This window comes from Diprion similis, chromosome 10 (genome assembly GCF_021155765.1).
Source record: "Diprion similis isolate iyDipSimi1 chromosome 10, iyDipSimi1.1, whole genome shotgun sequence".
NCBI classification, from domain to species: Eukaryota; Metazoa; Arthropoda; class Insecta; order Hymenoptera; family Diprionidae; genus Diprion; species Diprion similis.
This window is the reverse complement of record NC_060114.1, coordinates 3,208,326-3,221,047: the sequence shown is the minus strand read 5'-3', so window position 1 is coordinate 3,221,047 and position 12,722 is coordinate 3,208,326. Positions and strand designations below refer to the sequence as shown.

Below are 12,722 nucleotides of genomic sequence, written 5' to 3'. Positions count from 1 at the left end.
AATGGTACTAGTATATACTTCTGTTTTCAAATTCCTTGAATATTTCTGAATATACCTGAACAATATGATTGCACGTATATTCACCGAACTTCTTTAATTACATAAAAGTAAATATACAAGAAATGTTTTTAGTGAATATACTTGCAACATTATCGGAGATCCTGAGTGTGTTCATTTAACATGTTACGATGTATGAAACTAAATATTCAATTGAATATTATGCAAACTTTTAATGTACATACAGCATATGTTTTGGATATTGTGAACGCGTTTCGAATATTTAAATCCAACCCAATATTGGTGGAATAATGATCATTGATTGAAAAAAATTATCCACATATAATTCACGATGTTATTATTTAACCCTTAGCGGCACACATTTTTCCTTACGTACTATCGACTTGAAGTTTTGTACTGAAGGTTTTTGGGGTCGCTGATTACGAATCTGCACTCAAAATTTGAAAACTCAAGATGGCGGATTCAATACGGCGGACCGAACGTGCAAAAACTCGTTTGACGAAAGCGAAAGTCGGTACTCGGGGGTTTTCAGGGTCACTGATCACGAATCCGCTCTCAAAAGTTAGAAATTCAAGATGGCGGATCCAATATGGCGGACCAAAACGCAAAAAGTCGTTTGACCTTCGCAAATCATAAAACCCAAGATCTTTTCCATACTTTCAAATCAATTGCAATCGTTTTACGGTCATAAAATCCGTCATTTGAAGTGCACAGCCGCCATATTGTGTCCGCCATTTTGAATTTTGCAAATCTGAAAACGGATTCGTAATCAGCGACCCTAAAAACCCCCGCCTACCAAAAATCGTAAGAATACTCTCAAGACTATCTTCAATAATACATTTTTTCTAAAAAAAGTGCTATTTTTCAGAGTTTGTTGATTTATATAAACAAATTAACGAAACATAAAAACTATTTCAACATGAACTTTGATCCTCTAACATATCAAGATCATAAAATTACAAAAAAAACCCGGTTAAATCGAATAAAACTACTCTAAAATCGTAAAAACGTGTTTTAAAACAGGTGGCATTCAGGAATGCCACTGTGCCGCTAAGGGTTAAATAGTCCGATATTTTTCAAGTATTATTACCTGAGACGGTTTTTCAAATATCTCGAAATAGTTTCTCGCTATAGTGCATGTTTTACGCTATCGTATTTGGAAACAAATTGGCGTCAAATTTTATTTAAATAGTTATCAATACAATGACATTTACCTGTATTAATACAATGACCACCTGTAATTTACCTGCAAGACTGGAATACTCAAACATTATAAACACGCGTGTTTCCAAACCCATAGAGTGTACAGGCAAAGGCATTTTGAATTGTAAGAACGAATTGTAATCGTAACGGTTCCTCACCCTGCTTTCACTTAGGAGGATACTATATAGTCAGTGGTTACCGACCGAGTTAAATGTCACTCATTTTAATAATTATCAGAGCCTGTACGCATCACTGGCAATGACATTACTAAAAAAAGAGTGACTGCATGCAATGCCGAGTAAAGATGTTGAAAATTTTTTGAGGCATGCGAGAATACCACCAGAAAATTTACTGCAATTGATGGTAATTCAATTACGGGAATACCTACATTTTCTGGCAGTATTATTGCGTAAAACATTTTTTTCTTTTATGTTCGTATTCGGCATTGCCTCTAAACTACCGCTAGCTGTGACATTTTCACGTTAACGATGTCTAGACTAGCATAATAGCGAAAATAAGTAGGATTTTACTCGGTTGGTAAGGACTGATTATAACCTCCATTGGCTCTGAAACTATTTTTTTCACATATCTATGAATTAGCACGAGCACCACAATGGAACGAATCCGGTCAAGAATCCGTGAGATTCTCGGCGAGTTAATATATGTACATAGGTTCACTAAAAAGGTCAGTTTCATTTTCGGCTTTGGTAATGTATAATGTACCGTAACGTAACCCCAATGTAGCATGGGTGTAAATGACAATTTGGATCACCATTAAACGTTCGATCCTCAAACGAGAGCCGCAAATATCGAATCAGTAAAATCTGTTTACGGAAGTCATTACAACGGAGAGAAAAAATTGAAGTAGCGCAGGTTTGCTTGGTCAAATAATTAGCTACCGGTAGATGACGCTTCGTTCCTCAGCTTATAAAAGCGCGGAGATCTTCTCAGGACGGAAGTGCGTTTACGTCAAGCTAACCCCTAGTGTTTACTGTCGAGATGAATTGAAGCGTTTGTGAAGCTCGCTACTTAATTCAAGATTAAACATTCCGCCGTAGATAACTGCGAATACATATATATATATATATATATATATTATAGAACAATTACAACAACAGTAAAAGTAGTAATAATTATAATGCGGTGTGTGTGTTTTCTCGTCACGTTTATCGTACTCGTGACTTACGTGACAGCTTTGGAAGAAAAGTCATCAAAGCAGGCAACTTTCGTTGAAGCAGACAATGCCGAGGATGAGGATGACGCCTACGATGATTACGATTATGCGTTAGAGGATAAGAAAGGACACAAGATAAAACGCAAACACAAACTCTATCTCTGTAAGTTTTACAGTTATATTCACTTTCCTAAAGCCAGAAGGGCGTTTATAAAGAAAAAAAAAAAATTTTCCATAGATTTATGCATTACACACATTTTTAAGTTGATTAGAGAAAACAATTTTTTGATGCGCCCTTCTCGTTCTGCAGAGCCAAAAGGGCGTATATTTGGAGATACGTCCTTTTGGCATTGTTAACGTGATGTGTACTAGACTGGCCGTTCAAAAAAATTTTCGTGCTACAACTTGAAAAATCTTAAGTTAACCTTAAAAAAAAAGAAGATTTTCAAAATTTCAACGCTCTATCTCACAGTTAAATTTGAAAATTTTTTCTTCTTATAAGATAAGATTTTATGTGTTTTCAATCCTTCATTCTTTTGAATTCTATAACGATTCAACAAACAAAACGCCAGACAAAGAAATCTGGGACTGAAAGTACTTTTTATTATTTTGGTTTGTCAATTTTTTATTCTCTACTTGATTAAGAATTTTTATACACTCATTTTTGGACAACATTTTTTTTTGAACGCCGTTTTGAATATTCTCTCATGAAAAACTGAAAATGTTTGAGTAAAAAGTATGTTTCATCCCAGATTTATTTGTCTACCGTGTTTTTCTTTGTTTTTTTTTTTAATCACTATCAAATTAAAAAGGATCAAGATCTGAAAACAAAAACAAATCTTATTTTATAAGGAAAAATCAAAATAAAAAAGAAATTAGTCAAAGAAATCTTCTTGTATCAGATGCTTAACCAGACCTGAATTACGGCTTGATAGGCAGATTATACCCTCGGTATGTATCAGCAAACTATTCTATAAGTGCTTCAGAAGTAATGACAAGTGACGCTGAATAATTATACACTGCTAAAATTTTTTTGTTTCTGGTAGAGCACTCTGGTGAAAATAACTTCTGCGAAATATTCTACGAAAACACGGATACAGAGAAAATCATTGAAAGTCGTTGTTTTTGTAGATTTTCCGTAGATAGAGATGAAACAGAGAGGGGTGGGCAAAACGGGGCGGTGGGGGGGGGGGGGGGGCAAAATGGGATACCCTTAAAATTTTATAAAAAAAATGTAGCTTTTCATAATATTTTTCAAATAGTCGAAAATGACTTAGATAACATTATTCAGCATTTTAAATTTTCTAAAATATTTTTCGTTTCCCTGACGACCCTGACATCTGAAGTTCGTTTTTATTTTCTTTGGTTACAATGAAAAAAAAAAAAAGATTTAGCGTATTTTGGTCCTCGAAAACTAAATGTTTCCTTAGTACCCCGTTTTACCCTCCACCATTATTACAAAAAAATTGTAATCATCTACTATCACTTACAACAAACTAGAAAATCAACCACCGCAAAAAATTCAAATATAACTCCGCAAATTTTTTTAATTATGTCTATGCGTCAATTAATCGTGTTGATATTTACCAGCGGGCAAAATTAATTGCCTGCTAGTTGCCTGTCTGTAAATGATCATTCAGGAATAGTACAAGCTATTCATATATAAGGTTTTACTAGGTGCTCAGGTATTTATAATTCGTGTTATCATATTCCGTGGACTGACCGAGGTAAGTTACATTACCCTATTGCGAAACGAGTGAGGGTTTCATCGAGGTATATGAGTCGAATACATTCTTCAAATCTTTATTCTACGACGTTTCAGTCGGAGCGGCCATTTTGAGGGTGCATTCGAAATATACTGAGAAGAAATGGCGAAACTAAGTCGGCTGAGTGACTGACTGTGCATGTGCAAGATCATTGAACTCTGAACAGTTTCCTTTCACGTCGATTTGTTGGTACAACACGACACTAAGTGATTTCATTGGCCTATTCCGTTAGACGCACATAGAAATGTACAGAAAATGTGCCAAAAACTGTGAAGAAACAGATGTAAAACTGATTCTGCGTCTGTTTTTATATGGTTTTGGCACCGCTTGACGTGATCAGCCTGGATGAAAATTCGACAAAGCTCGCGCATGCGTGGTCTGAAGCTCAGTCTGTTAAGTTCCACTATTTCTTCTCGTCTTGTACATCAAAAAAGGAAAATATAATCAATTTATTCGAACCTTATTAAAAGTTGACGCACTTAATGAATTCTTTCCTACTAGATTCCTCTTTATGGTTTCTTGATTTTATACTGCAGAGTGCCAAATTTTTTCACTCAAACCTGTTTAAATTATTTGAACAGAATAAATTCCACGTGCCATCAACAAAATCGAGTTGCAGCTTATACTGGTATAAATGGTATCCACATAGTAATAAATTTCAAAAATTAGCACCTAAGCCTGTAGAATGTCAATTTTTAAATAAGCAATCTGAAGTTTTTGTCATAATCCGTTATTGAAAAACCTTATCTGTTAACTTAGATTCAAATTTGTATTCGTACACATGTTAAATTCATGATATTTTGTAATATTTTCCTAGTTTTAGTTATCTAAAAAATCTTAACCTCAAAATGAGGCATAATTGTGAACGTAACCTATTATTTACATTGACAATTTAATTATTCTTAGTAAACATTGTAAAACATGCAAATTGCATAATAACAATTTTGTGAAATTGTTTTTTAGCCTGAAGACGGTAAGCTGCAGCCTTACCGAAACATCGTATCCTTAAAATAATTTTTTTCTGCATAATGACATATCGACGAACTTCTTTCTTATTATCTTCATAGTAATGACACGATAATTTCACAGTTGCCGGGGGCCTGAAGAGCTTAGCAGTATTCATCGCGATCAAAATAAAAATCATTTTGGTCGTCATCACTGTAATTGGGATCATTGGATTTGCCCTCAAAGTGTTTGGAGCCCTCAAGTATGCAGGATACCTTGCCGGGGGTTGTCCCGTTGTTCACGAGCCAGCTCACGGATTAGGTACGTATATACAGTGAATTAATGGTGAACAGGGAAGGTGGTATGTGCATGCGTCGACATATGCACAGGTTTTACACACGCGGACGCAGCTTGATACGCATTACGAATAGCTGCCAACCTTTGGCGAAATGGTTTTGACCTTTTACGCGTGGTGTGAGTATACACGGTGGGTCTAGAACTCCTACGACACGCTCCTTTCTTCGAGCCCAAAGCCTTTAAGTGAGATGTGTACCAACTGTCTAAAGAAATCCCTATATTGTTAGGGACTTATTTTTCTGGCGAACGCTACCCTGCTCGGTAATGCCATCATGTATAGCTGAAACTATAGACTAGTCGAGGGGCACCATCGTGGTGTGAGTATACATGGTGTGCCTAGAACCCCTACGACACGCCCCTTTCTTCGAGGTTAAAGCCTTTAAGTGAGATGCGTACCAACTGTCTAAAGAAATCCCTATATTTTTGGGGAATTATTTTTCTGACGAACGCTATCCTGCTCGGTAATGCCACCATGTATAGTTATGGTGTGAGTTATTTAAAGTCCCGCTCATTTTTTTCCCACGCAGATTCAACGTCACAACAATTAATCACCACCGATCTAGGGTATTTTGACGCAGTTGATACACATCTTACTTAAGTCCAGTCCAGCGCGAGAGAGAAAATTTTTTGGAGAAAGAAGCTGCACTCCTAGGCACATCATTTAGACTCACACCGCGCTCTTACGTGACGCCCGTCATGCCGTTCACGAGCTTTGGGCATCCCAATCCATCTTTTTGAACCTTAGGTTGGCAGCAGTTGGTGGCAACCGTTGGACTGCTTTGACTTGTGCAAAATCAGTGCACGTTTTGATGAATGCTTCATTTCATTTCACTTGACAGAATAACATTTTTATTCATCCTAAACATATCTATTGTAACCTCGAAGAACGAGGTTCGCAAAATAAGCAATCGTAAATCAAACAGATTTACCTATAAACGAGACCCGACCTTATTCGGAAATAAATTATATCAATAGGGAAGCAACAAGATGGCGTGAATTTTTAGGGATAAACCGTCGGGTCTGCCTGAATTGCGAATATTAGGAAATTACGAAAAAAAAGTAAACAAAATCTTGAGTAGTGTTATTTGCACCAATGATGGTGAATATCAATGAAACAACGCATCTACTACATGACAGAGTTGAATATATGCAAATTCAAGTAACACAAGTGAAGGTATCAACGATTTGAGATAAACTTTCATACTTAGAACGTTAGAATTTCACCCTCTTGAAGTCATCTGGAAAAAAAGTAGAAGCAGTTACCTCCAAAGTGTATGTAAATGGATTTTAATAAGTGGAATATATCGGATGTTCATCAATAACATTACATTTTCACATTATACTGTACAATAAGGTAAGATTTTTTCAATAATTTATAAACAATTTGTAGGAATCTGGTCAGCTAGTAAAATGAGCTCAAAACATTAGATTCTGATGAAAAACATTAAAGTGTAATCATTTTGAAAGATCCAATTAGACTACTACCTCGTTGTAAGAGAGTCTTAGGGCGGATAGGGAAATAAGATTCCAAGAAATTGCTGTATAAAAACTATTTCCAATTGTTGACATATTAGCTTAATTGTTTTATTCGAATCTGCTCAGCTTCATTTCTATTGTACAAAATGTACGTTATTCAATTCTAATTCACAATCATCGATATAAATAACGTGGCTGAACATTTTTCAAATGATCCTTTTTTCTCAACTTTTGATTCATACGATTAGATTGATTTAACCTTAAATTCAGCACTGAACGAGCTTCTCGCACAGAGGTATACAGTCGAAGTTTTTATAATTTCGTTCGATCTCCAAATGTGTGTCATGCGTGTATACACCTATATGCATAATAGGGGGTAAGAGAATAATTACCTATAAGACCATCTCATTTACAATTAGTTTAAAAACAAACAACACTTATAGCGAGTGGGGGGAGTGGGTGAAGCTCGAAATAAATTGGTTGTAGCTAATTGCTTAGTAACATGGGACACGGAATTAATGGCAGTTTACTAACCCCCGCAGCAGTACTGCTGTGAGGAATTTAAACGCGGCAGTTAGACTGTTACTGAAGACAAATAGCATCGTGCCCTCTTTATCAATTATCTACAGAGGAAAAAAACGACACTCAACTTTTTTGCATTCAACTTGAGTGCAAAATAAATAAGAATAAATAAAGTCATCTTTCATATGAGTTATAAATAATTGTTAAGAGGAAACATATCGATTCAACTTCTGATTCCATGGAATAAAACGAACGTAGGTACCAGCTTTAGCTGATTTTGAGGAGAAGCCTAATTGACAGCAAAAAGTCTGACAGGCTTTCTATCAAAATTTTTCTCATACATTTGTAAATCTCACATTAAACAACTGTAAATTCGATTCCTTTATCTTACAGGATACTCAGTCACACCGCCACCTGATCACGTGCCGGAATACGGAGCGTGGGGGAATTCTAATGACTGGTCATCATCTGGAAGTTGGGCCCGCAGCTTAGTTCAAAACTACATTGATACGGATATGATCTCTCATGCATTAAAAAAGTGAGTTAAGAAGCGAAAAGTCTTCAAACATTCATTCTCTTAGTACAATTTTTTCTCAATCTTTTTTTAAGGGAGTAAAATAGTAGTTTAATTAGAAAGAACTGAGAGGTAGTTAGCAAGTACGTTTCATAAACTGCATAAAAAGTCTAATTCCTACAAAAAAGACAGCTATTTATTCGAACAATAAAGTAAAAGTCTCCATGAAGTTATCGAATGTGATATACATGAAACACGTATACTGGATACAAGTTATTGATCAACTCGTAGGTATGAAGACCCTAAAAACTTTAGTCACGGAATTTTAATTAAATACCTTCATTCAACATGGAAATTTGGAGCCGGCGTGTGACGTAGGAGAATTTATAGCGTGGCCCACTGGTAGAAAAGCGCGAGAAACGTAAAAATGTAATTAGTCAAGCTTTGCAAAAAGTAAATCATAAGATACTGAAACAATAACTGAGAGTAATCGCGAGAAAATCAGAGAGACTATTGAGCCACTATAAATTTTCAACAGCAAAGTCAAATTGTCACGATTTGAAAAGCAAATATCCAAGAACCAGGTTGTTCGAACTCACTGTCTCCACTGATTTAATGGCAGCAAGGAAAGCTCTCACGCACGCCAAGAAATCAACCAGAAATCTCAAGTTAATTCCCTGTCGCAAATTCCCGCTTTGCAGATTCCAATTGCCGATCGGTGACTTGTTGGTTCTACGGAAACAAGCTAGATTCCTAAGGGAAATCAAAATAGTTCAAGTGGTTATTATCTGCCGAGTTAAGGAGCGGTTATAGGTTCCTAACGCGGTGTGTCTGGAAGTGCAGCTTCGTTCTCCAAAAAAGTTTCTCTCTTGCGCTGGACTCAACTTAAGTAAGATGCGTACCAACGGCGCCAAAATACCCTAGATCGGTGGTGATTAATTGTTGTGATGTTGAGTCTGCGTGGGGAAAAAATGAGCGGGACCACCATCTTACACACAGATCTTGCAATTATGCGTTTCGACGTAGGCCTCTTCACGTGCCAAGCCGCTAGCGTCGCTGCGATCGAGGGATTCATTACAATGTATTTTTTGGATTGTAAACATATTGTTTTGATTGTAATTAATCAAAACAATTGATATTTTACTCATTTGGTAATGACTGATAAAAGCATTCTTCAAATACCAGAGTCTGGGAATTGAAAACTCTTTAGACAGAAACGAAACGGATCAGTCAATGATAGAGGAAACGAGCAGAAATTTACTTACAATTAGCTAACAAAGTATCACAACACCAGTATGGTTTTGTTCGCAGTGAATCAGTTGTGACAACCAAGGTGGAAAAAATAACCGTGAAAATTAAAATAAGCGTTTTTCAATTGTCACAAAAAAAATTACTGAACAGAAGGTACTTAACAGTTGATAGCTCTACATTTATAGACTCTTCTTATCTTATTAGTATAATTTCGGTGGATTTAAGAGAATTTGTCACATATTTTTATATCCATGTCTCAATAGGTGGGTCTAATGAAAAAAAAAAATCAAACCTTAGTTGTTTCTTCAAACTAGAAATTCTATGGTGTCTACCAGATACTTGATCCATTTCAACGATTGACGTACGAAAAACGATCGCGAAAAAGCAAGCCATTCAACAATTATTTTTTTAAAACTTCGATATCCTACGAAAAATTCTTCCCAAAAACGACAAACGTGTTCCAAATTCTTTGTAAAAAAAATTTTAACAGTTAATTGTAAATCAAAGAAAACACATTTCCATTGTATTTACAAATACATTGTAGCATCATTACTTTAAACGGTATTTGAATTTGAAATATTAGCATTACTATAGTAGCACACTCTTCGATAACTGCAGCGCTAACTTACCACTTGAAAATTTTGCACAATCTTTCATAACTTTTTTGGACATTCATACAGATTATTAGTATAAAGTCTAACATGTTCCAATTACAATTAGAATAAATACTTTCCACTAATTACAAACTCAAACTTATGATTATATGTCACATTGCGTTGTTTATTTTAATCTGGACTTCTACTCTAGCAAATTTTATCCGACATAATTTTTCTAGCAAATTTTTGAAGTACCACATTTTGATCCAGCCGCTCCTACTTCGTCTTCTGATTCGAACTACAACACTCGTATCAATTTTGTTCCAAACACCAAGGTTAAATCGTTTTTATCGGTCTGATTTTAAAACCTGCTCTATAATTGTCGATATCTTAGTCCATTATTGGATTTTAACTAGATTCATTCGTATCGAGTAGTAATAAACTAATCGCAAGCTAAACTAAGCCAATCAACGAATCCACTAATTATATAATCTGACAAAAAAAATTCTTTTATTTTTCAGTATGGATATGGCTGAGATGGTTTTTTCGACCCTGAAAATGGACGACGATGGGTGTCGCCGACGTTTTGTCTGCGAAATTGACGCCAAGAGCCGAGAATTTCCACTGCTGAGTTACGCGATGGATTTCTTTTCGTGAGTATTAACCACACGGCAACGTTTCATCGTAAATAAATCGTAAAGCTACTTGAACAGGATATTCATGCACTTACTAGATACTTTGTGTTTTACGTAATTCAAATGATACGCCAACTAATGATCATGAATGGGAAAGACAAATTCGTTATAATAATGTTTCCTATTTTTTTTTTTTTTTTATGCAGGCATGGATTTGATAAGTTTAAAACAACGGAGAAAGTGAAATTCAGCGATTGCGCCAAACTTTACTCCAGTTGCAGTGACGACGAAAAAGCCAGGAAAAGAAGAAAGAGATTTGTGGATAAAAACGAACACAGAAATCAATCATCCACGTGAATGACTTCTGGAAGCAGAAATCTTCAGCGATCATATCGCAGTCGTGCGGATTTCATTTTCAGGGATAACGGAACCATTGAAATTGTCAAAGATCAAATAATTCACTAGGTTTAATATCAAACACTGTCTGAAGATTGGAAAAAAGTTTACAAAAAGTGTCCATCGCCAATTTAGTTGAAGATCAAAAACCCAAGAGCAAGTAGCCTAGCGATTTTGCTCGAAATAGTCGACATAATTATAAGAAAAAAAATAATCTAAATTAATAAAGATTTTTAACTCTGTCAATTCATTTTCCAAATTTATACACCGATTCTCGGGGTATATTTTATATTTTATGCTCAACTTTTAAAATCGTGGAGTAAATAATCGGACAAAAAATCATTTCTAATTCAATTCCGGATCATCATTCTGTAATCATTGTTCCACTCTGTAATTTGCTGACTTTAATTTTAAGTAATCGTTAATTATATTTATTTATTATTTATTCTTTTACTTCCATATATGGGTATCAATGTATATAATGTTGTAACTTTAGTTTAGGTCTCAAAAAATCGAGTCGATCAGTTTGTTCAATCATTAATTGTACCACATATCCTCGTAATTCCAACAATATTTAAACCGCTATTGTATCGATTTCTATTTTATAAAAAAAAAAACTGGATAATTTTGAATACATTTTTCATTTTTTAACTACATTGTATTCGGAATTGAGAAAAAATCTCGGCAAATCTCTGAGGTTTCAGATGACGTATATCCACCATCATGCAAACCCATTCTATTCAGCAGTAATGCTATAGCTATCATGAAAAAAAACTGATAATCTTTTTCTCAGAATGTCCGAAAAGTCTTCATGTACGTAAATCCTTCTTTTCGTACCACATTTCGGATTTGCAACTTTCCATGAACGACTCAACAACTCAAAAAAAGCTCCCACAGAACTATTGCGGAAGTTTCTCCAAAGTTTTAGTAACTCGAACCGTTCGAGAAAATTTTACCAATTTTACACGATATTTTACAGAGTTTCCTTGCAATTATTTACATCCGTGTGAAATAGAAAAAAAGAGTTAAAAGTCACAAGCTTCTGAAATTCCTTATGTCTTCATGATTTTCTTCCTTAATTGGACCCTCACAGGCGTGGATCCAGGACAACTTTTTAGGGGGTGAGGTGGGGGGGGGGGGGGGGGGGCAGAAATATAATTACCAAATAAATTTTATAAATATGAAAAAGATACTGTATTGATGACTGTATTTTAAAATTTCACATTTTCCGTTTTGAAAACTTCAAATCTAGGTTTGCTTTGATAAAAATTATTGTTGAGTTCTTTTTTAATAACTAACACAGGAGAGGAGTTAGTACTAAAAGCCTTGAGCAGAAAAATTGTACCAAATCGCTCTGACGCGATTTATTGGGCAAAAATCACTGTAACAAGTAGAAATTACCTTTACCGTTGATATTCAATTGTATAAGACTAATATATTTTTGAAATTTTTTTTAAAGTACCGCGGGGAAGTTTATTTCAATGTTTAGGAATTAAAACTAAAATTTTTGCAGGGTTTCTGTGTTAATGAAGAAAAAGGTGAAGTGGAAATAATCGGATTTTAAAAACATATAAATTTGTCAAGGTCCTAAGTTTTTTAGATGTTTGTTTTTTCGAAAAATCACGGTGTAACGACACGCCTCGTGTACATGCCAACTCGCCCCAGTCTTCCGTACTGTTTAATTAACCTTTGTGATATTATTGAAAATCGCTTATTCAGAGTGTTTTTTTTTTTTTTTTATTTCACGAACGTATTTCAAAGTAATGTAAATTGAATAATGAACAATTTGAAAAAATCAATTTTGAAGGCTCGTTTTCATGCAACAGTATGTTGCAAGCAATTTCATTTTTTTTTTGTACTCAAATAATT

At 34.9% G+C, this 12,722-nt stretch overlaps 1 protein-coding gene and 1 long non-coding RNA gene across 2 annotated transcripts; one reads left to right on the top strand and one right to left on the bottom strand.

The window, feature by feature from the left end:
- Positions 1-504: 504 nt before the first annotated feature.
- LOC124411012 lies at positions 505-7,770 on the bottom strand. Its single transcript, XR_006929634.1, has 3 exons — positions 7,760-7,770; positions 4,045-4,047; positions 505-639 (listed from the first exon to the last, which is right to left on the bottom strand). It is a non-coding gene; the product is annotated as an uncharacterized LOC124411012 (long non-coding RNA).
- On the top strand, positions 2,205-11,007 carry LOC124411011. The gene is made up of 5 exons (XM_046889819.1): positions 2,205-2,558; positions 5,251-5,427; positions 7,855-7,999; positions 10,344-10,475; positions 10,664-11,007. The coding sequence occupies exons 1-5, from the start codon at positions 2,360-2,362 to the stop codon at positions 10,812-10,814; spliced, it is 804 nt and encodes a 267-aa protein (XP_046745775.1). The 5' UTR covers positions 2,205-2,359; the 3' UTR covers positions 10,815-11,007.
- The last annotated feature ends 1,715 nt before the right edge of the window (positions 11,008-12,722 follow it).

What these genes read in the sequence shown, in the direction of transcription:
- LOC124411011 (XM_046889819.1), top strand. Translation starts at nt 2,360, where the DNA reads ATGCGGTGTGTGTGTTTTCTCGTCACGTTTATCGTACTCGTGACTTAC. An exon ending in CAAACACAAACTCTATCTCT is followed by an intron (nt 2,559 to 5,250) that starts GTAAGTTTTACA and finishes ATAATTTCACAG; the next exon opens with TTGCCGGGGGCCTGAAGAGC. An exon ending in ATCTCTCATGCATTAAAAAA is followed by an intron (nt 8,000 to 10,343) that starts GTGAGTTAAGAA and finishes TTTATTTTTCAG; the next exon opens with TATGGATATGGCTGAGATGG.